General features: G+C 45.8%; 1 protein-coding gene across 3 annotated transcripts in view; it reads right to left on the bottom strand.

Moving 5' to 3' along the window:
- The window catches only part of FLI1 (Fli-1 proto-oncogene, ETS transcription factor), a 90,838-nt gene that overhangs the window by 63,008 nt on the left and 4,507 nt on the right, over window positions 1-23,323 (bottom strand). The window contains exon 1 of one of the 3 annotated variants that reach the window (XM_039361575.1): window positions 1,839-2,669. The exons of the other annotated variants lie outside the window; for them this stretch is intronic. Within the exon in view, the coding sequence (XP_039217509.1) occupies window positions 1,839-1,856 (18 nt within the window). The 5' untranslated portion in view covers window positions 1,857-2,669. Of the gene's footprint in view, window positions 1-1,838; window positions 2,670-23,323 lie in introns of those variants that run through there. 3 annotated transcript variants of the gene reach the window in all.

The following is a 23,323-nucleotide window of genomic DNA, read 5'->3' on the forward strand; positions in this document are numbered from 1 at the left end:
GCACACTGGCCGACTGCCCCCCTCCCTCTAATCAGTTGTGGGCTGGTGGCGGGCAAAAGAAAAGAAGATGGCCATGCTTAGCTCCTCCCATTCTCCTCTTTCTTCTCTTCCTCCTCCTCCTCCTCTTCCTCTTCTTCTTCCTCCTCCTGCTCTTTCTCCCTTCCTCCCTCCCTCTCTTCCCATCCTCCTCCTCCTCCTTCCCTCCTCTTCTTTTTCTTCTCCTCCTCCTCCTCCTCCTCTTCCTCTCTCCTCTTCTTCTTCTTCTTCTTCTTCTTCTTCTTCTTCTTCTTCTTCTTCTTCTTCTTCTTCTTCTTCTTCTTCTTCTTCTTCTTCTTCTTCTTCTTCTTCTTCTTCTTCTTCTCTTCTTCTTCTCCTCCTCCTCCTCCTCCTCCTCCTCCTCCTCCTCCTCCTCCTCCTCCTCCTCCTCCTCCTCCTCCTCCTCCTCTCATCCCAGGCTAAAGCACACCTAGTGTATCACCTCAGAGGCACTTTGACAAGGTGGCTGAAAACTTTTTTTTTGGGGGGGAGGGGGCGAGGCAGGAAGAAAGAACCAAGTTCCTTTGCAACTTTTTACTCATTAACAGCAGTGCAGCGGTTGTGTTCTCAAGAGAGGTTTTGCACAAAGAAGCAAAGCCACAGTTTCGGCCTACTGTTGCACCAATCCTCCTGCGAAGCCAAGCCCCGCGGGGCACTGAGACAACCCGGCTTCCTTGTCAAACCAGAAGTAAGCCAGGCCGTGCAAATACCATCCGTGGCGCTACAGGATTTCCAGTAGCGGAGGATCGCAGTCTAAGCCTTGGAAGCGCGCCGCCAAGGATTAAAAACACGTATATAAACACCTTTCGGCTGATGGGGGGTCTTTCGTGGCACAAATAAAGCAATTGCTGGACCTGGTTTTACAACTTCCCTTCAACGCTGGCTCCCTTTCCTGGCCAATTGCCCCAGAAATACGCATTGCCATTTAAAATAAAAATAAAATAAACCCGAAACAAAAGCTGCATTCTCACCGGCATACTTGTGGCAGAGAAGAACAAAACCGCTTATTGACGGCACTCCGAAGAAAACCTCCTTATAAACATCTCCCTGAAGGCTCATTTTATTCACCCACCCACCCACCCCGCTACGCCGTCCCGAAGAATTTCCACGCGCCTCTTTCCGCCACCCCTTGGCCAGCCTCGGAGTCCCGTCGCCGCAGCGGACTCCGATCTCCGCCAAGACTTCGGCGCTCTGTCTCTAGACCCCCCTCCTCCCCTCGGCTGGCAGAAGCAGCCCTTGCCCGCTCCGCTGACAGCTCCGTCCGGTTCTCTTTTCCCCCTCGACGGAACCGTCCGGAATCTGCTCCTTCCAGAGATGGGAGAAGGGGAAGAGGAGCGGGGAATGGAAAGCGCAGGGCGAGGCGCAGACCGGCGGCCGAGGCCAAACTGCGGAGCCGACGGCAAGGCCGGGTTGGGCACGGCGGGGCTGGCCGGAGGCGAGGCGAGGCGAGGCGAAGGGAGGCTCGCATCTTGCGCTGCGCTCACAACTGCGCTCTTTCTCTCCCTCCCCACAGCCCGGCCCGCTTCCCTTCTTTTCCAGCCTTCTGGTCGCAAACTTTGCAAAGCGCGTTTTCCCGCAACTTTAGCGAAACTTTAGAAGGCAGAGGATTGGAAGGAAGTGGGGAGCGGGGGGGGGGGAGGATTAAAAGGAAAATCCGATCCACCACGGCTTGTGTTAACGGAAGCCAGGAGCCACCTCGCCGAAAGAGTCACCCCCTCGCCCTTCCCGCCCCGCTTCTCTCTTCTCCCCTCCGTCCCCCGTCTCCAGGGCTTGCCTCCTCCGCCGCCGCCTCCTCCTCTTACCTTGATAGTCCCGTCCATCGAGCTCGATCTCCAGCCGGGGGTCCCCCAGGTCCCCACATTGACCCGGTTTCCGCGCGGCCCCCCCCCAAAAGACGCCCCTTTTCCTCCGAGAGTCCCAAACTCGGATCCTCGCTCCCGCGGCTCCTCTTGCCCGGCCTTGCTCGCGGCGCGCTCCCGAAGTCCACTCCCCCACCACCACCCCTCCCCGCTGCTGCCGCCGCCGCCGAATGCGCGTCCCCGTCCTTCTCCGAGCCTCTTTCGGGGTCTCCGCTGCGCGCTACTCCAAGGCGCGTCCGGCTCCCCTCGCGCTTGGCGCAAAGCGAAAGGGCGACAGTCACCGGATGAAAACTCTGGTTTTTTTTTTTCCCCACCCCCTGCTAATTTTGGGAAGTGAAGTCACTTGATGGGGAGGAAAACTCGGCCCGGCCGCTGCGCCCGCCTGCCTTCGCGATCCAGAGAAGGCTGGCTGCGCCCAAGAGCCTGGCGAGAGTCTTTCCTCTCCCGCGGGAGAGGAATGAAGAGAACCCGCTCACTCTGGAGGAGACGGACCGTTCCGGCTTTTACGGACCGGTTGGGAAGGCAGAAGGAGGGCTATTTTCCTTCCCCTTCGGGTGGCCTTAAATATATATATCTAATAATACATCTGAGGGGGAGGGGAGGGGAGAGCCGATCAACCCAGAACTGGGGACTCTTGGCATTTGGCGTCCCGCAAGCCCATTTTTAATCGCCTTGTGTCGGAAACAGCGTCCCACCCGCTGGTTAGGACCTGCTCCCTGGCCACGATTCTTAGAAGGCCAGCTGGTGCCATTACATTTCCGTTTTGCTTCCCGCACGTTTGGGGGTGGGGGGTGGTAGGGCTTATTCATTCTTTTTTTTTTTTTTTGGCTGCGGTTTTTTTTTTTTTTGCCCGGAGTTACAGTAAATTTCGAAGACGGGGAGGCTTAAGAGATCTGTAATTCAGTCCAGATTGCCGCCTTTCGGATGGGAATGGTCGGCGTGTAAACTCTTAGAATCACTCCGCTTTAAAATAAACCCATGGCCAAAGAGTAGCCTGCAGTTGTAACAGGAGGATCGGGGTTAACTATGTTAGATTGATTTCCTCCCGCACCCCCCCCCATTGGGATTTATACGTGCTAGAGTCACAGACTGCCTCTAAGAGACACGTGAATGTATTTAAGTAGGACTTCCTTCCTTCCTTCCTTCCTTCCTTCCTTCCTTCCTTCCTTCCTTCCTTCCTTCCTTCCTTCCTTCCTTCCTTCCTTCCTTCCTTCCTTCCTGTCACTCTTGACTCTTGGAGACTGCCTGGAAAATGATCTCTGCTTTTTCTTGGGTTGCCCCTTGCTTCCTTCTTCCTAGGGCTGAGAGACTCCAAGATCACCATTTGGCTTCCAGCTTCAGGCAGAACTAGAATTCACGGCAGAACTAGAATTCATTGCTCCTGGGGAGGAAAGCTATGGCAAATCTAAACAGCATTCTAAAAAGCAGAAACATCACCCTGCCAACAAAAGTGCGTATAGTCCAGGCCATGGTTTTCCCAGTTGCAATGGATGGCTGTGAAAGTTGGACCATAAGAAAGGCTGAGCGCCAAAGAATTGAGGCCTTTGAACTATGGTGCTGGAGAAGACTCCTGCAAGTCCTTGGACTGCAAGGCGATCAAACCCGTCAGTCCTAGAAGAGATCAACCCCGACTGCTCTTTAGAAGGCCAGATCCTGAAGTTGAAACTCAAATACTTTGGCCACCTAATGAGAAGGAAGGACTTCCTGGAGAAGAGCCTAATGCTGGGAAAGATTGAAAGCGATAGAAGAAGGGGACGACAGAGAATGAGATGGCTGGATGGAGTCACTGAAGCAGTAGGTGTGAACTTAAATGGACTCCAGAAGATGGTAGAGGACAGGAAGACCTGGAGGAACATTGTCCATGGGGTCGCGATGGGTCCGGACACGACTTCGCAATTAACAACAACAACAAGAATTCACGGTCTCCTGGCTTCTATTCTGGTGCTTTAAGTACTATGCCAGCTGCCTCTTTTGCTATATTGCCTCTTTTGTTTTGTTTTTAAAAAAGTTTGATTTTACAAACTTCCCTGTGGATTGTCCTAATGGTACCGGCTTTGGTCACGTGTCCTATGTGCGTGCCTCTCTTACTGCAATTTTATATGCAGTAGATCTGGGAGCAAGTCTTATTAAATTCAGTCAGATCTACCCAGGCGTCTTTCTTTCCAAAAGTGCACATTTATTCTAGGGCGGATTTTTTTTTTTAGTCCTTGGAGTTGTTGGATGGACTGAAACATTTCCTTTATTTTTGCAATTGATTTTTTATAGCTTTTACCTCTAGATGGGATGGCTTCAAGCAAGTCTCGTTGGTTTCAACAGGTCTTACTTTAGTGTAAACCGCTATATGATCGAGCAGGGAGGTCCTGATGCTACGGGAGTCAATCAACGGATTGTACAGGGCCACCCAGAAGCCTGCTTCCTCGGAAGTAAATGGATTTCTGCTCTGTGGTTCTTACTCTGGTCTTTACACGGGTTTATCCGTCCGGTTCCCTGACTCTGGCACCTGAGACCGTTTTAAAGCAAAGTCATAAGTCATATAAAGATTTTTTTTTTTAAAAAAAAAAAAAAACAACAACCCTACTTTGGTTGTTGTGATTCTTGTCAATGCCATTTTCCTGGAATTTGGAAGGGCGGTGAAGGCGAAACCAATACCAGGTCGCTGACTTTTTTTAGGGCTAAGATTTTTTGAATTCAGCATCCCCACCTAGTTGGGAGAGAGCTAAAATAGCGTATAGGGCCGAAGGAAAACGAGATTTAACACCCGCCAAGCGCTCATCCACTGTCTGGATGGTTTACTCACGAGTAAGGGCAGAACAGCCCGCATTGGGGTCGCGGTCTGCTTTGGCCGCCGGCGGCACCGTCCCCTGCCATAAAAGAGGCGACATACCTACCCACCCCCACCCCTTAATTCACGCCTAGCCCCCCCCCGAAGCTACCGCGGTGACAAAGACCTGTGGGTTTTTCCGCGGTTCGCACGAGCACCCCCCCAGCTCAGAACCACCCGAGTCTGCAGAATCAACGCCCCCCCCCTCTCCAAAAAAGCAGCCACTCCGCGAAGCGAAGAGAGGCGCTTATGATTCCCATTATTAGTGAGGCTAGTAGGATCGCCTCTCTCCTCCGCCTTAGAGAGAGCGCGCGGGCGGCGGCGGGGGGGGGGAGAGAACCTGAAGGAATCTCCCAAACTTATGTCAACGCGTCTGTTTCATTTCACCCTTTCCGCGACCTAAAACGAGTCGGGCCGCTCCCCGGCTTTGAAGGGGGCGGGAGGGGCGTCCCAAAAACGTGGGTTAGAAAATAATAATAATAAAAACTAATACAAAAGACCTCCCCACGGTTTTTTTGTTTAACATTTTGGGAGCATGTCAGGCTTTCTTTTACCTCTACCCCGACCACTTCCCCCCCCCCCAAAAAAACACGTTACCTTCTGCCACGTCCAGCCTTTTTTTTTTTTTTTTTCCCCGTCTCCTTTCTTGTTCAGGATTTTTTAATCCGACCAGGCAGCGAGAGACGGGGGCTGCTTGCGGGGACCCCGAGAGCCTCCCCCCCCCAAGTTCCCTTTCGCTCCCCGCCTCCAAAATAGATGCGCGGCGGCATCCGCTGCTCCGACGGGGCGGGGGGGGGAGGTGTCGGCTCAGGTCGGCGTTTGCTTCCCTCCAGAGAAGGTTTGGGATGGAGGAGGCTCCCCTCGCCCATCTACCCACCCCCCTCTCTTTCCTCGGCCCCCTTCTTTTCCCAATTAGCCCTCCACCGTCTATTCAACTCCACTCCCCCCCCCCTCCGTTTTCTCAGTTCAGACGTAGCACAACCTGGACGTGACCGGGGCTGGGATTCTTGCTTGTCAGCCGTTCAGCCCACCTCCGCCGGGGAGGAGAGGGAATACAAGGCCCCCACCGCTGACTCCCTTTTCCTCGGCTTTCCCTCCCTCCCTTCCCAACCCCCCTCCCCAGTCCTGTCTACTTTTACAATCCAAGCGTGGGTCTGCAGAAGAGTCCCCAGAGACCCGCACACATCTGGATGCTGTAGCGGGGTCAGGTCCCTTCTGCCTGGGGCCACTGGCGCTGGCATTCAATTAAAAAAGTCGGGCTTAACTCTTCGCTTGCCGTCGCCGCCTCCCTGGTTTTGAGGGTCTCCCTCCGTCCCTGCCCCCCCCCACCCGGACGCCTTTGTTTTACCCCGGGGGGGGGAAACCCAGCCAGTTCTAGCCCCTTTCCTTGAACCCCATCCCAGAAGTGAATATCTGTACAGGTAATCCTCGTCTGAGCTCCAAAATGTAGGCTGCTAAGCGAAACTCATTGGTTAAGGGAGTTTGGCCTCATTTCTTGCAGCAGTTGTTAAGCAAATCTTTGCAGTTGTTAAGTTAGTAACACTGTTGTTAAATGAACTTGGCTTCCTCCCCCCCAATTTGCTTCTCAGGAGGTCGCAAAAGGGGATCATCTGACAACCCCCCCACTGGGAGCCCCGTCATAAATATGAACCAGTTGCCAAGCTGCTGAGTTTTGATCATGTGACCATGAAGATGCTGCCACGGTCATAAGTGTGAAAAATGGTCATAGGTCCCTGTTTTCACTGCTGTTGTAACCTTCAGCAGTCATTAAGTGAATTGTTGTAAGTGGAGGACCACCTGTATAGTACCCGTACTTGGAGGGGAGGGAAGAAACAGCAAAGTAGAAACAAGAGTTTTCTACCCTCCCCCCCTCCTCTGTGGACCGACCAGTGCTTGCAACCAGAGCCTATAGGTTTGAGTGTAGATTTTGGGAGGGGGGGCATTATTTGCAAGCCCGGGGTGCCCAGGAGAGCAGCTCTGGCAGTCATTTCCCAAAAGATCTCGATTCTTCCCAATGAAGAATCGCAACACGTCTGGCTGCCTCCGAAGAAGTTTGACCTTCGGGCGACCCACGGGTGGGAATGGGGGGGGAGGGCAATTAAACTCAACTCCGCCGAAGTCCCAAAAAACTGAAATTGACGAAAGTGGCTTTAAAGGGAAGGCGGGGGAAGCGATCCTGAGAAGAGGCAAGAAAAGCCAGGAAGGAAGGGAGGGAGGGAGGGAGGGAGGAGGAAGGAAGGAAGGAAGGAAGGAAGGAGAAGAAGAAGAGGAGGAGGAGGAGGAGGAGGAAGGAAGGAAGGAAGGAAGGAAGGAAGGAAGGAAGGAAGGAAGGAAGGAAGGAAGGAAGGAAGGAAGGAAGGAAGGAAGGAGGGAGGAGAAGGAGGAAGGAGGGAGGAGGAAGGAAGGAAGGAAGGAAGGAAGGAGGAGGAGGAAGGAAGGGAGGAGGGAAGGAAGGAAGGAAGGAAGGAGGGAGGAGGAAGGAAGGAAGGAAGGAGGGAGGGAGGAGGGAAGGAAGGAAGGAAGGAAGGAAGGAAGGAAGGAAGGAAGGAAGGAAGGAAGGAAGGAAGGAAGGAAGGAAGGAAAGACTAATAACGATTACCCTCACTCTCCTCTTCCAAGATTTTGACTCGGGATTGCCTCTGTCTGAACTGGTTTTCCCCCTGGAATTCTTTTCAGTTCAAAGGCCAGTCCAAGACCCAGGAAAACCGAAGCCTCTCCCTCTCCCCATCACCACGAAAAATCTTGATTTCGGATGCAGCAGGAATTTTGGAACTCAGCCTCCAAAAAACCCGATCCCTTCCCTTGTCTGGAAAGACCCCTTGATTTCTTCCCTGCAAGCGGGAAAGAGCCCCCAGCAAGAGCGCCCAGCGTAGCTCTTTGCCTGGTATCTGACTGGTGCCCAGCGCTCCCTTCTTCCACCGCCCCTGCCTGCTCCCTGCCTTGGGGCTGAAATCAGGAGCGCCCGCTCCCCATTCTAAAGGGGAAGAGAGGAGCCTGAGTTGTGACAACCGGGCGTAGAGCCGAACAATGCCCGAGCAGTTGTTTGGCCAACCTCCTAATAACAAACCCAACAGGATCAATGCAAACAAGGCGATCCCATAGCTGTAGAAAGGACCAAATCGCCTGTCTTGGGATCCGGCGAGGGAAGAGCCTGGTTGCCCAACCAGGTAGCTGTCCCAAAGGTGCTTTTTCACCAGGGCAACTGGACTTTCCTTTTGCTCCTGGAAGACGTTTCGCTTCTCACCCGAGAAGCTGCACTCTCAGTCCAAAGCCTCTGAGCCTAGGAAGTAAAAGCTTTCGTGAGACTGCGGGAAAGGGGGCGCATTACGCGGAAGGTTGTTTCTTTTCGGACTCCCCCCTTTCCCCCCCCGCCTCCTCTTGCTGCACCCAACTGCGCCCACCTCTACCCCGCAGAGACCGTGGGTCGTTCCTCGCTGCCTCCCATGCAGAGAGAGGAGGCGCGTTTCCATAGGATGGCGGGCGCGCAGGACCCGGGCAGACAAGAGGCGCCTGTTTGGAGAGCGCAAAGGGCCGGCCGGCCGGTTATCAATTGAACTCTGATCCTGAATTTGCTCGTGTTTATGGTGTGTGTGTGTGAGAGAGAGAGAGACAGAGAGAGACAGAGAGAGACAGAGAGAGAGGGAGGGAGGGAGGGAGAGAGATTTTTTGAGCCGACAGAAGGGCGAGGTGTTTGGCTACTCCAGTGGTTCTCAACCTTTTTAATGCTGTGACCCCCAACCGGTCGTAAGTCGAGGACTACTCAACTGGTGCAGCACCGTTTGCAGAATGGGACTTTTGGCGGGCTCAGCAGGGCAGAGACAGCCTGGACAATTCCTATTGGCTTTTGAAAGCCAATAGAATTAGACTCTATTCAAGAGAGCCTATTCTATTGGCTTTCAAAAGCCAAGAGAATAAAAGGGAGTAGCACAGCTAAGGAAAAGGGGGAAAAAATGGTGGACTGCCTTGTTTGGCGACCCCCGTGAAATGGTCGTTTGACCCCAAATGGGGTCCCGACCCACAGGTTGAGAACCACTGGGCTACTCTCTTTTACCCTAGCACTTCAAACGCAACTCAGTTGCGTGTGAAGTGGGGCGTTTTATGCAAGGGACCTGCAGCAGAAAGGAGGTCTTATAGTTCTTGAAGCTTTTATACCTTCAAGAGACTCCCTTGCAAGAGTAAGCATTGACGAATTCTCTCCCGGAAACCAGTTTGGTGTGTAGTGGTTAAGGCTAAGAAGGCTAACAAATAGGAGGCCGCGTTTCTAGTCCGGCCTGAGGCACAAAGTTTATCGGCATCCCTCTCTAGCATCGCTCTCTCTCTCTAGGTGTCTTAGAAGAGCAGCAGATGGGGAGATCTTGCAGCAGTCAAAGGAGGGGAGAGGGTCCATTCCCCCCTTATTATGTTTCGCAGAGATAGTTGGTTCTACTAAATTTAAACAAGCATTTCCCAACTGGATGCTCTCCAGATGTGCAAAGAACTCTAAGAATTCCTGTCCATCTGGAGGGTGCCAGGATGGAGAAGGCTGGTTTAAACCCGCAGGACACAGAAATGATAAAAAATGGGGGCATCAGCGTCCTTGTGAGTCTTCCCTGAAGTTGGACTAAGAAGTACAAACTGGACCTTGCTGTGTTATTGATGGAATTTCCATCATAGTCCAGGGAGGGAATGACATGCAGCCATTCTTTGCTTAAATCAGAACAGACAGGAAATTTCTTGCAAGAATTTCAAAAGATTTCCTTGCAAATCTTTTCTCTCCCTTCCACACACCCTTTTCAATGGGAAGAGTAATGTCAAGGTTAGAGAGCTTGTCTTTGTATGTATCTGCAGACAATGGCAGTGCATGTTTTGTGTAAGTGATGCTAGCCAAAACATGTGAGACCTGGTCACACGTTTCTCCTAAACTGTAATGTACTTGGCTTATTTGTGGCTTAGCATGCTGTTGCCATCGAAATGTTTCAGTTGAACATTTTGAAGTTGTAGACTGTTGAGGTTGAGGGTGAGAGTGAGGGGGAGGAGGGGGAGAAGGAGAAGAAGAAGAGGAGGAAGAGGAAGACAAGGAGGAGGAGAGGAGAAGGAGGATGTGAAGGAGAAGGAGAAGAAAAGGAGGAAGGAAGAGGAAGAGAAGAAGAGGAGGAGAAGAAAAAGATGTAGGAGGAGGAGGAAGATGAGAAGGAGAAGGAAGAAGAGGAGGAAGAGAGGAGGAAGAGGAGAAGAAGATGGAGGAGGAGGAGAAGAAGAGAAGAAGGAGAAGGAGAAGAAGAAGAGGAGGAATTGGAGGAGGAGAGGAGGAAGAGGAAAAGATGGAGGAGGAGGAGAAGGAGGAGGAGGAGGAGGAGAGGAAGAAGAAGAAGAAGAAAAAGAAGAAGAAGAAGAGGGAGGAGGAGGAGGAGGAGGAGGAGGAGAAGGAGAAGGAGAGGAAGAAGAAGAAAAAAAAGAAGAAGAAGGAGGAGGAGGAGGAGGAGGAGGAGAAGGAGAAGGAGAAGGAGAAGAAGAAGAAGAAGAAGAAGAAGAAGAAGAAGAAGAAGAAGAAGAAGAAGAAGAAGAAGAAGAAGAAGAAGAAGAAGAAGAAGAAGAAGAAGAAGAAGAAGAAGAAGAAGAAGAACTAAAACCAGACTGCAGCACACCAGCTCCAAATGTCTGGCCCCTCGCTTGAGGCCATAATTAATTTGAGATTTATTTTTATTGGAGGACCTCGTCTAGTCTGACCTTAGCTAAACAAGACTCCAGCTAGACCCTTGATGTGCTTGAATGAAACGGAATATTTCTCTCTAACTTTTCTTCAGGCATCCAGGCCTGCTTTGAATTTATTCCTCAGACTTCATATATTGGAGATTTGAAGGAAACGTTTAAAGCGTTTCTCTGCTTCCCCCACCCCACCCAGCTCCCCCATTCCAGAATGTGTTGGAGAAGCGGGGAGGGCAAAATCGAGGTGCTGCCCAGCTAAAAATAGAGAAGAGCTGCTGAGTGTTTTCTTAAAGGTATATTTACCTATATATCCCCCCCCCCCAAATGGGATTTTTAGAAGGTCAGCAGAATTACTGAATTACTGAAAGGATTTGATTACTTAGAGTCTGGAGTCTGGAAAAACAAGAGCCTTGTAATGAAAAAGCCTGTTCCGTAGGCACTCTCTCTGTGTGTGTGTGTCTCTCATTTTCTTTCTAACAACTTCAGCATGGTGAATTTTCCAGGAGAAACAAAAAACCCTTCCCCTATTATCTTTAAACGGGATCGGAAAATAATGTGTGGTAGTTATCATCACCATAATGAAGAACAAGATAAAATTTGTTCTAGGAAAAGATAACCTATTACTGTATTTTAAAGCCATCTTGTAGATTCTTTTAGACGGTGGTAAGAACTAAGTACTGGGATATTAGAATGTAAAGTAATTTCCCCACCTACCTACATACACTGTAGATAGTGTAAATGCCACTGAAGTCCAGAGGTATTCCAAACAGATTTGTATGGAAGGAAGGAAGGAAGGAAGGAAGGAAGGAAGGAAGGAAGGAAGGAAGGAAGGAAGGAAGGAAGGAAGGAAGGAAGGAAGGAAGGAAAAGAAAGTCTTTAGAAACAGCTGAGGAATAAAGAGAATATGAATGTTTAGCTTATCCTGCCAAATAGCTTAAGTCTTATCATTAGCAGAAACAGCTGTGTTAATAAGACATCACAGTTTGTACAGAACTCTCATTGAAGAATTTAAAGAGAAAAAAAAATTCTTTTTGTCAGGATCAGAAATCTGAGGAGAAGGACTGGTGGTCTCAAGCCAAGAGGAATCAAAGCGGAGGCAGAATAAAAACTGAATTCTCCTTTTCTCTTTTCTGTGTCCTTCCTTCCTTTTATTTTTTTCTCCCCCCCCCCAATGTTTGCAATATGTTTTTGTCCCATCTCTTCTTTTAAATGAAGTTTGAAGCCACAGGATAGCAACCCAAGATTTATCAATACTGAATCATGGAACAATATTTTTTTCTCTAGTATAATTAGCATATATTTGAGTCATATATTTTTTAAAGATCCCTTCCCAGGGGTTTAGTTCATTGTGTCAGGCTGATGAACATCGTTTCAGCCTATCTTTCTTCTATTCTAAGTCCACAATTCCTTTCCCTACCATGTTGGTTTTCACCATTATCACTTTTTAGGCTTCAAATGGGTCATTCCATCCACAAGGAGGTGCTTTCAATAGTACCCTGAAGAAAAAAAAAATATCCCCCTTTCTCCCAAAGGTGCTTTTTTAGGAGACAACTGGACTTCTTTGTTTTTCTTTGAAGATGTTGAGCTTCTCAACCAAAGCGCTTCTTCAGCTTTGATTGGATGTTGGGGAATGGAAGGATTTATACTCCTTGCAGACAGCAGGTCATTTGGATTCTTTTAGAGAGTCATTGAGGCCCCCTGGAGGTTTATTTGTGTGGTCAGGATGAGAAGCAAAATGTCTTCAAAGAAAAACAAGGAAGTCCAGTGGCCTTCTGAAAAAGTACTTTGGGGATAATTATGACCCAGATGACTGAGAACCTCCATAGACATTTAGCCATGCACTTTGGGATGAACCCCCTTCAGAGCTGAAGAAGCTTCTTGGATGAGAAGCGAAACGTCTTCAAAGAAAAACAAGAAAGTCCAGTTGCTGCTTGAAAAAGCACCTTTGGGACAAACCATGACCTGGATGACTGAGAATCTCCACAGACATCCCCCCCTTTCTCTTTCTCCTACCAAGTTGCAACAAAAAGAAGAGGGCTTCCACCTTCGTGGTCGGTTATTTGCACTTACTAACCTGAAAGAAAGCCAGGGTTTCTTTGTTAACGTCCTTCTTTCACCTTTGATGGACTGAAGCCTCTCAGGTTTCCCAACGAAACCTCAATGGAAGAATTCACAAGGCGTTTTTCCACACTGGGAATGGTGGGCAGCCAAAACTGGCAACAGAAAATACCACCACCAGCAAGAGATCTCTTGGGCACCTTAAATGGTGGTGTCAGCTCAAATACACTCCTTCACTTCAGAGAAAAGTGACATAAATCCTGAAGCTCTATGAAACAATTGAAAAAAAGGACCTCCTGTTCGTAGAGAGAAGAAAGCTTCTCAAAAACATGTAAGGCAAGACAAATGTTGTCTGGGAGTTGATGATTAGACCTCATGTTGCTGTACATTGATGTTTGATTGGCAGCTGTCATGAGACATGTAGGGTGATGGGAAATATCTGTGGAGATTCTCAGTCTCCAGGTCATAATTGTCTGAAAGGTGCTTTTTTCAAAAGGCAACTGGATGCTTATTTTTCCTTGAGGAAGAAGGAGAAGGAGAAGGAGAAGGAGGAGGAAAAGGAGGAGGAGGAGGAGGAGGAGGAGGAAGAAGAAGAAGAAGAAGAAGAAGAAGAAGAAGAAGAAGAAGAAGAAGAAGAAGAAGAAGAAGAAGAAGAAGAAGAAGAAGAAGAAGAAGAAGAAGAAGAAGAAGAAGTTTTGCTTCTCATCCAAGAAGCTTCACTGGGAGATGGGAACGTTTTTGGTCAAAGACTCAAGAGATGTTGGGGCGTAGTCTGATACATTCTGAGTTAAATTTCCTCACTGGCCTTGCTTTTGACTCAATATCCACATGAATTCACATTAAAATATCTTAAACCCAAGGTTTGCTGTTGGCTGGAATTGCTTGCACTTATGGGTCTCAAGAACCTCGAGTGGGGATGCCCAGCTGCAACACTTCAAATCTATGGAACCTTGGAGGTCTTCTAATCCAATACCCTGAACTGCTTCAACTTGGAGGCAAATGGCATCTTTAAATGCACTCAGGAGAAGCAGAAGACCATGGAAGGTCCAGAGAGCATTTCAAAGTGACTCAGTTACTCTGATCTAATGCTCCTTGCTTTGTAGCTCTGCTTCTGTGGGTGATTTAACCAAATAGCTTTTGAATCCAACCTTCCCTGTGAAGGTTTGCACAATACAAATAGGCTCTACATTTTAGATTGCCAGTTTAGATTTTAAGACATTTGGCTATTTGTTCCAAGACTTACATGCAATTGAATACAAGGGGATGAGATTCACCTTATAAATTCACCTTACTCATGTTTGATGTCTTTTGTTTATGCTAGAGATAGGATTTTTGCTTTTATGGAACCAACCTCACTGTATTAGTGAGATGGACAGCACAGAAATCAATCAATCAGTCAAATCTAGCTTTTGAAAATGGGTTGTCTTTAGAACATGTCTACCACTTGGGCATCCAAACTTAAATACGTCATGATTGCAGTGGGGTCAAAACAGCAGCCCTGATGATGCAGTGGTGCATGAAAACAAGCAGCACTTCAGTTGTATCATACTAATGGTCCTTTTGATATTTTGCACCTTGGTTTGCAGATTTCTTGCTTTGCGCAGAAAAATGGAAGATTCCAAAGCAACAGTGCCTTGTACTGATGGGAGATCTGTATCTTGACAGGTGCTGTTGAGCTGCAAATCCCAGCCTCCCTCTTAGTTGTTTATGCTTAGAATTGTGGAGCACTAAAACAAAAATCAATTCCTAAAATACTGTATAAGTTGCCCAACCTGGTTTGAAATCACAGCAAATCAAGGAATGTAGGGGAAGTAGGAAAGGGGTTTGTTTTAAGAGCCTCCAGGAATGGAAAAGAAAAATACAAACAATGTTTTTCTCCAAATTGTGGACCAACTGACAATAAAATAATTGCACTGAAAACTCTTCCTTTTAAGGCATTCATGAAACAAGACAGTCATTGGCAAAGTGATGTAGCATTAGACATTTTTCTCTGCCAGCCATTGATCATTTGTGACACTGTAGAATAAAAGTCAGAAGAATTTCACCCTTCATTTGTCAAGAATATTAATATTTTCCTGCCTGGTGAAAATGTTACTCATTTTAGCCACCAACAATTCACATTTTTATTTTAAGCTTGTTAAAAGCTTTTTTTCTTCTCCAACCTCATAGTCAGGGCAATGCAAAGAACAAATTAAATATTGTTTTCATTCACCACAGTTCCGTTTTCTTTATGAATATGCTTCTTTGTATAACACCAAAAACTTTATGTCTCTACTTTAAAAAAAACAAAAAACAAGACATCATTCTATGAAGTACAACTTCTTTTTCAGCTCATTAAGGTGGGGCAGAAATCTTTTCCCTCGCTTGGTGAAACCACACAGAGAAACCTAACATAGATATTTTTTTTTCTAAAAGATGAACGTGCCATCAAATAGGATAGTGTGTTTAAGTGTGAGTGTCTATATGTGAATTAGTGAGGATATTATTTACCACCCCCCCCCTCTTTTATTTATAGTCCAACACTGGCAGGGCTTTATTTTGTCCATTTTTGCAACTGTTTCCCCATTATTTGCTTGTTTATTTATCTATCAAATATATATGGGCACCCATTCTACATAAGTGATTCTGGGTGACATAAAACTATCATCTGTCTGTCTGTCTGTCTGTCTGTCTACCAAGCTCAGAGATCACCAAGGACCCTTTATTTCAATCCTGAGCTATAAATATTCTCCATTATCAATATAGACAGTACATCAGCTAAGATCCTATGGGACCACCAGATCCAGACACACAGGCAGGTATGGTGGCCATTCAACCAGGCATCATGGTAGTAGACAAGGACCAGAAGACAGTGGTAGTGATAGATGTAGTGGTGCCAAGGGACAGCAATATGAAGAAAGACTATGAGAAGCTCGAGAAATACCAGTACCTGAAGGAGGAACTGGAGAGGATGTGGAAAGTTAAAGCCGAAGTGATCCTAGCGATGGTAAGAACATTTGGGGCTGCATGTTCTAAGCTGGGAGAATGGCTCCAACAGATCCTAGGAGAAACATCTGAGCTGTCTGTCAAGAAGACGCAAAGCTGAGAACAGCTAAGATCCTATGCAGACGCTTCAGATTCCCAGGTTTCTAGTAGAGGATCTGAGATTGAGGAAGATACATTCCACTTAAAAGGGTGACAAGGGAATTATTTTTTATAGCACAAGGCACAAGAGAGATGAATGTTTATCACAGTTATAGCAATAGCAGTAGCATAGACTTATATACCATTTCATAGTGCTTTACAGCAGGGCTCCCCAACCATGGCCACCTTATGACTTATGGACTTCAACTCCCAGAATTCTTCAGCCAGCATGGCTGGCTGAAGAATTCAGGGAGTTGAAGTCCACAAGTCATAAAGTAGCCAAAGTTGGGGACCTCTGCTTTACAGCACTCTCTGAGAGGTTTACAATGTCACCATATTGCCCCCCAACAATCTGGGTCCTCGTTTTACCAACCTTGGAAGGATGGAAGGCTGAGTGAACCTTGAGCCAGTCGGGATCGAACTCCTAGCAGTGGGTAGGGTTTGCCTGCAATACATTCTAACCACTGCACCATCATGTCTCTGTCTAAAATGGACAGAAAATGATGACCCCCCCCATTGTAGGGAATCCTCAAATCAAAATGTATTCCTCAGTTTGAATTGAGAATAGAATCCTTGCCTTTTTTCACCAGTACTAAAGAAAGCTTACGTTTCCAAAGATGGAGAGAGCAAGGAGCACTTTTCCATCCCAAAAATCAGGGATGTTGATGAAGTTGTGCTAAAAAACGATGGCCGCCACAGCACAATCCGAGCGCCACCTGTTTTTCATGAACGTTGCCACAAAAATGCTTCGAAAGCTTCCATCAGTTTTTCCAAATATTATGGTAAGAAATTTACCCGCCTACTCGATCAGGAAAACAAGCCATGTGATTCCTTGGATCCTTGCCCATAAGCAGTTGTATTTTATCTCTATTCATGAAGAGATGACAACCAGCTGACCAGTTTGAATTCATCTATTAATTCCCAAAGACTTCCTGAACCCTCATTCTCTTTAAGTATTTACTTCACACTTTAACAGTATTCATATCCCATGGACCACCAGCCCGGTTTTCTTTAGAAAGATAGCAAATCACCAACAGAGATATCGCCAAGTGAAACTTTGAAAGAATAATTGTAGGCACCTAGTTTGTGGAGGTTAAGGAAAAATAGGGCAGCTTTCTTGAAGCTTGGGGGGAGGGGGAACCTGTAATTCAATATTAGGCCCTGTAATAATTAACACATGTTGGCTGCTTCTTTTCAGGGCAGCTACAATAAAATGAGGTGTTTTTCCCTGAACTGGCAGAAGATATTCCCCAATTTTCATCACTTTGCGTGAAGAAATAAATACAGAGATTTCTAGCATGAATCTGCCGTAAACCATCATTGATCAAAGGTGTTTTGAAGAGCCCAGGACTTTAATGATTGGGACAATGAGGGCCAGAATGATTTCTATAGACTTAAACAGTGCTGAAACCGTTGGTGTTGTTTTCTCTTTGTTCAAATGACCTGGATAATTTTTCCTTTTTATTAAAATATATAAGCTGCTTTTTTTTAAAACTTATGCAAAAGCTTTTTTGTATCTCCATCTTTCCAATGCTGGGAGGGGATGGAAAAGGAAAATGATCTGGGGTGGGGGGGGGGGATTAGAGGATATATACAGCACTGGGGGTGCAGATTGTACCCTTGATTACAGAACAGAACTGTATGATTTTGTATTACTAATTTCATAGAATCACCAGCCCTGTTGCCCCAAAGGTGCTTTTTCAAGAGGCAACTGGATTTTCTTGTTTTTCTTTGAAGACGTTTCGCTTCTCACCCAAGAAGCTTCTTCAATTCTGAATGAAGCTTCTTGGGTGAGAAGCGAAACGCCTTCAAAGAAAAACAAGAAAGTCCAGTTGCCTCTTGAAAAAGCACATTTGGGACAACCATGACCTGGATGACTGAGAATCTCCATAGACACCACCTCTGTTGAGGCAAATGATCATAGAATTATGTTGTCATATCTAAAGATACCGAGATGCATGGAATATTTATCCTAAACACTGCATATATTCCAAAAAACGTTCCTTTTCACACCATGAACACGATTGTCCTGTTTTTTTTAATTGTCCTGTCCTGATTCAAATTCTGGGGTATCTGCTGCTTTTTTTGGATTCCAAAAAGAACCAAGTAGGATGATCTCAAAGTGTTCTCCAGAGATAGCTGCATAGTGACGCAAGAAACTAAGACCAAATAATGACAGTGCTTCCCAATTTCAGCTTGAATGTTTTAATATCTTCTTTCCATAAAGTTGACATGCTGTAGGTTGATAGGATTTAAAGAGCAAAATATTTGGAGCCAACCATCGTTGCCTATCTTGGCTTACCAGCTAGGATCAGCTCTTAACAGCTTCAAACAGAAGCCATTTCCTCTCCTATCTGGAGATGCCCAAGGCTAAAAGTTGTGCAAGCAAAGTGTCTGCTATTAACTCAGCTTTAATTATTTCCAAGTTTACTTTATTTATACTTGAATTCAGGGTTTGTGTGTGCGTTCAATATTATATGAGTCATTTAGCTTCCTTTCCATTCAAATAGTGAAAAAAGGCTTGCTCTGAAACAATATGTCCTTGAAACAAACAAACAAACCTCTATTGCTTATGTCTACGGATCATGATAATATCAGGGAAATTTTCAGTCTTCATACTTTGGAATGTAGCCCATCTTATGCAACTCACTATCCCATTAAGAATGCTGCAGATATTAAGGACTCATTCATTCCTTAATTGGGTTCAGTAGGAATCGGTGTTTTGCTGTTTTGTTTTGCCATATAATTTTAGATCAACAGAAATGAAAAGCAACCTTGTAACGGTTCACAGCAGGATTCCCCAGATCTCAACACGAGTTAGGGTAACCTTCTAGTTAGTCAGACCTACAATGGGTCTTGAATAAAGGCCCAGAGTTGGCATAACTTTGCCTGAAAAGATGAACTGAATTGTTTGGTTGAATAAGGCATATAGTAGGATGAGATCATGTGCCCTTAAGAAATGTAGCAAATTGCATTTGTGATGGCTGTTGCTGGTATTTTAAGAATAAGTGTAAAGTTTAGCAGCATTTTATTATTATTTTCCATCTATGATGATCAATATTTTGACACAGTTTCTCCTACTCTTATTTCTGTAGACCTGTAGATCTTCTTATCTATTCTGTAGATAAGAAGATTGGGCTTGAATAAAACTGAAGAACATACAACCTATTGTTTATCCTCTGCAAATATTTATTTCAGGGGCAGTTGAGGCCTTTTCGTGTCCCCATTGCTCTCACTGGGAGTATAATACAATCTTGATGTCCTCCAACTCCCAGTCAAGAGGTCTCCAAGCCATGGTTGAAGATCACAAGGCTTTCTCACTGAGCTTTTATTTCTCAGGTTTCAAGAGCTTCCAGCATTGTCCAAAGACATTTCTGTGGTCACGTGGCCAACAGGACTACAGATAGTCCTTGACTCACCACAGTTCATTTAGTAACCATTCAAAGTTGCAACAGCACTAAAAAAAGTGACATAGCTGTTTTTCACACTTACAACTATTGCAGCATCCCCATGGTCATATGATCAAAATTTAGACGCTAGGCAACTGACTCATATTTATGACATTTGCAGTGTCCTGGGGTCACGTGGTCACCTTTTTTGACCTTCTGATAAGCAAAGTCAAGGGGAGTCCAGATTTACTTAACAGCCATGTAGCTAATTTAACAACTACAGGGATTCACTTAACAACTGTGGCAAGAAAGGTTGTCCAATGGGGCAAAATTCACTTAACTGTCTTACTTAACAAAATAAATTTTGGGCTCAATTTGTGGTCGTACAGTCGAGGACCACCTGTATATGCCGAGGCACACAGAATGCTGTTAGCTTCCCACTGAAGTGGTACCTATTCATCTACTTGCATTTGCATGTTTTCGAATGGCTCTTTTGGCAGGAGCTGGGGCAAGTAACGGGAGCTCACACTGCACTTAGGACTTGAACCTGGGATGTCAGAGGCTGATAATATTTGGCTTCCATTGAAGCAGATATTCTGGGTCCCTCAAGTTGCATATTTCCAAGCTAGGAAATATCAATTTTTGCAACTTCACTAGTTTTAATCGGATGTGCAAGATATGGAATCTCTTTATACACAGATGTGGGATTCTTTCTGACTTGTAAGTAAACATCCATAGGACTGTGTTGCACTAATGGCTAAACGGTCCAGCTCAGATGGGGGGGGGGCTGTCTGTCTTTGGATGTTACTGTTGTTTCTGTTTATAAAGAATCCCATTGCGAAGTTCACAGACTAGCCTGACAAAGAGGAAAGAAGCAATTTTCACACAATGCATGGGTTTTATCACACCCTTCTTTAGACAAGGAAAGCAGCAGCTGCCTGCATTTAGAATTCTGATACATACTGGAGTTGATTTAAAATGTGTAATCCAGATGTTTCAGGCCTGGTTTGTTTACATTCTTGAGAAATGTTGTAGGGAAAAGGGGAAAAAAATGTCTCTGCGTGTATGTGTACACGGGCATGCGTGTGCTAGTAAAACATAATCCTGGGTCCAAGGATGTTTTGAAAGAACCCACATTTGTGACCAAGTTTTAATCATCTGTTTCAAATGTCTCTGTTCGTGAAAACAAATGGAAAACTCTTATGAGCCAAACAAATTCTCCTCTCTGTATTTTTCCCTCTCCAACTTAGCTGAGCATACCTCTGTTCAATTTAAGGCAGAAATACCAGGATATTCTGGTTTTTATCCCATCTATTCAGCTATCTTCTCTCTCTCTCTCTCTCTCTCTCTCTCTCTCTCTCTCTCTCTCTCTCTCCCTCCCTCTCTCTCTCTCTCTCTCTCTCTCTCTCTCTCTCTCTCTCTCATATTCCACAAACTTCCTAGAATGTGTCCAGTCTGAAGCGAAGATCCATCGCAAGCCTACTCTTTGACTTCCAAAGGCTGGCCTCAAAATCCATTATCTTCTATGAAATCCTTAGCTTCACTGCCAATCTTTGACACCTACTCAAAGTCAAGTTTCAGTTGTAAGCAGGCTATGCCCTGGTCAGTTTTGGGGGAAAATGATCATGTTAAAGCTGTGCAAGAGAAATGCAATTATGAAAGAATCTATGTGTTGAATAGCAGATGATTCTACGCAGGGGAAGAATGCACAGGGAGAGAAACACCGAAGCCACTTTTTGTAAGAAAGTGTTCTGGGGGAAAGAGGCTTATAGGAAGGAAAATTAAGAGTCTGTATACAGCAAAACTTGAAACTCAACATTAAGAAAACCAAAATCATGGCATCCGGCCCTCTTAATTCCTGGCAAATAGATGGGGAAGAAATGGAGGTAGTGACAGATTTTATTTTTCTGGGCTCCAAGATCACTTCAGATGGGGACTGCAGCCAAGAAATTAAAAGACGCTTGCTCCTGGGGAGGAAAGCTATGGCAAATCTAGACAGCATACTAAAAATCAGAGACATCACCCTGCCAACAAAAGTGTGTATAGTCCAGGCCATGGTTTTCCCAGTTGCAATGTATGGCTGTGAAAGTTGGACCATAAGAAAGGCTGAGCACCAAAGAATTGAGGCCTTTGAACTATGGTGCTGGAGAAGACTCCTGCGAGTCCCTTGGACTGCAAAGCATTCAAACTGGTCAGTCCTAGAAGAGATCAACCCCGACTGCTCTTTAGAAGGCCAGATCCTGAAGTTGAAACTCAAATATTTTGGCCACCTAATGAGAAGGAAGGACTCACTGGAGAAGGGCCTAATGCTGGGAAAGATTGAGGGCAATAGAAGAAGGGGACGACAGAGAATGAGATGGCTGGATGGAGTCACTGAAACAGTAGGTGTGAACTTAAATGGACTCCAGAAGATGGTAGAGGACAGGAAGACCTGGAGGAACATTGTCCATGGGGTCGCGATGGGTCGGACACGACTTTGCAATTAACAACAACAACATACAGCAAAATGCCTACAGGGTGCCTGTGCTTATTATGAAAAGAGGGAGAGAAAGACTCAGGAAGAATCTGAACTGCCCAGGACAAAACCAGGGAAGAAAATTAACTGGGATAAAGAGATGGAAGTCTCAAGAATATTAGTCTAGCCAGCAGGAGGCATATTACATAGAGATATGCGAAGTGATACTTTCAAACAAGGAAGGAAGGCAAAGATTCTCTGCTAACTACTGTATATCTGCATTTACTGACCCCCGTATTTATTTCTTATTTCAATGTATACATCCTTCCATAATTGGCGAGAGGTGGTCCCTCAGGTAACCTGGTTCCATGCCATGTAGCAGTTAGAGTGCAGTACTGCAGGCCACTTTAGCTGACTGCATTCAGCAGGTCAGCGGTTCAAATCTCACCGGTTGACTCAGCCTTCCATCCTTCCGGAGTAGGTAAAATGAGGACCCAGATTGTTGGGGGCAATGTAATATATATATATATATATATATATATATATATATATATATATATATACACACACACACATTGCTTACTGGTGTACACCGCTTAGAGAGTGCTTGCACTTAAAGCGGTATATAAGTCTCATAAATAAATACATAAATAAATAAATAAAGACCAGCTTTGCCCAGCTTTGATCTATCATGCCAGCAATGGACAATCCTGAGTAGGATATGTACCTCACACAACATCTGCCATGACTCACCATATAAATGGGCATGGTATCCTCCCCTCAGTGTGACTGTGGGGTCCCCTGTCAAACTGTAGACCACATCGTGAGCAGTTGTAAGATGAAGATATATACCTGACCAGTTTCTGATTTTTTTTTTCATAAATGCTGCTGTGCTTCTATGGTTAGATGACCTAGCCATTGGTATCTGAATATAGATACTTTTAACATTTGTATTGTGTTTTTTTAAATCTAGGTGAAATGTTAAGATATGTTGCAAGTCCATGTATGACATGCCGTAGATTAAATAGATAGGTTTCTAAGTGCATGAAAAGTTGAGTTCCAGTGGCATATATAAAAGAAACTACAAGGAATAAGGACTTGAGGGAGAAGGTTTGTTCTCTGAGCTTGTGGGTTGGCTTCTGAATGTTTCTTTACAACCAGCTTACAAACCCCTCAGAATCCAAATCAACTGCACAGCCAACCAGAGACCCCCCCGATCCTCAACCAACCCATGCAAGCCCCCTTCTCCCACCAGCAATTCACCTCTTAAGGACACTGACCGAATGTAACCTCCCCATCACAAGCCTCCCACTGATGACTCACACCTGACCCATACCAAGACCCTCCACAAGACCCTCACTCGACACAACCACACCTGAAGCCCTTATAAACAGAAGAATGCCAACATCCCCTAAACTCCGCTGAAGACATTTCCTAGCCTGGTAACGAAATCAACCCACAAGCTTGGAGAACGTACCTCCACCCTCATCCTCCACCTGAACTACAGATATTCGCCACTATTGCAAATGAGGACTTGCTGCAGTTTGCCATCCCCCCCCCCCCCAAGTCTCCCATTTACTGAGCAGTGGAAGAGATTACTTTACAATGTTCGGTTATTACTAATCCTGTTCCCTGATTGAAAATTCAGCATGTAGGGGCCTATTAACATCTAAAACTTCCCTTGTTCTTCCAAGTACATTGTCCTACTATTTTAGCAGGGCCAAGAAATATAAGAAAATGATTTTGAGAAAGGGATTTTGATTCTTAAAGTCTAGTTATACAAGCAGCAGAAGAAAAAAAAAACAGATTTAATTCTTAGGATTTCCCCCAGATTGAGATCCATTCCTTTAGGAAAGGCTGTATAGATGGTTCTCAACTTACAGCCATTGATTTAGTG

Source organism: Crotalus tigris, unplaced genomic scaffold, assembly GCF_016545835.1.
Source record: "Crotalus tigris isolate CLP2741 ecotype Arizona unplaced genomic scaffold, ASM1654583v1 scf7180000019302.1197242, whole genome shotgun sequence".
Taxonomy (NCBI): Eukaryota; Metazoa; Chordata; class Lepidosauria; order Squamata; family Viperidae; genus Crotalus; species Crotalus tigris.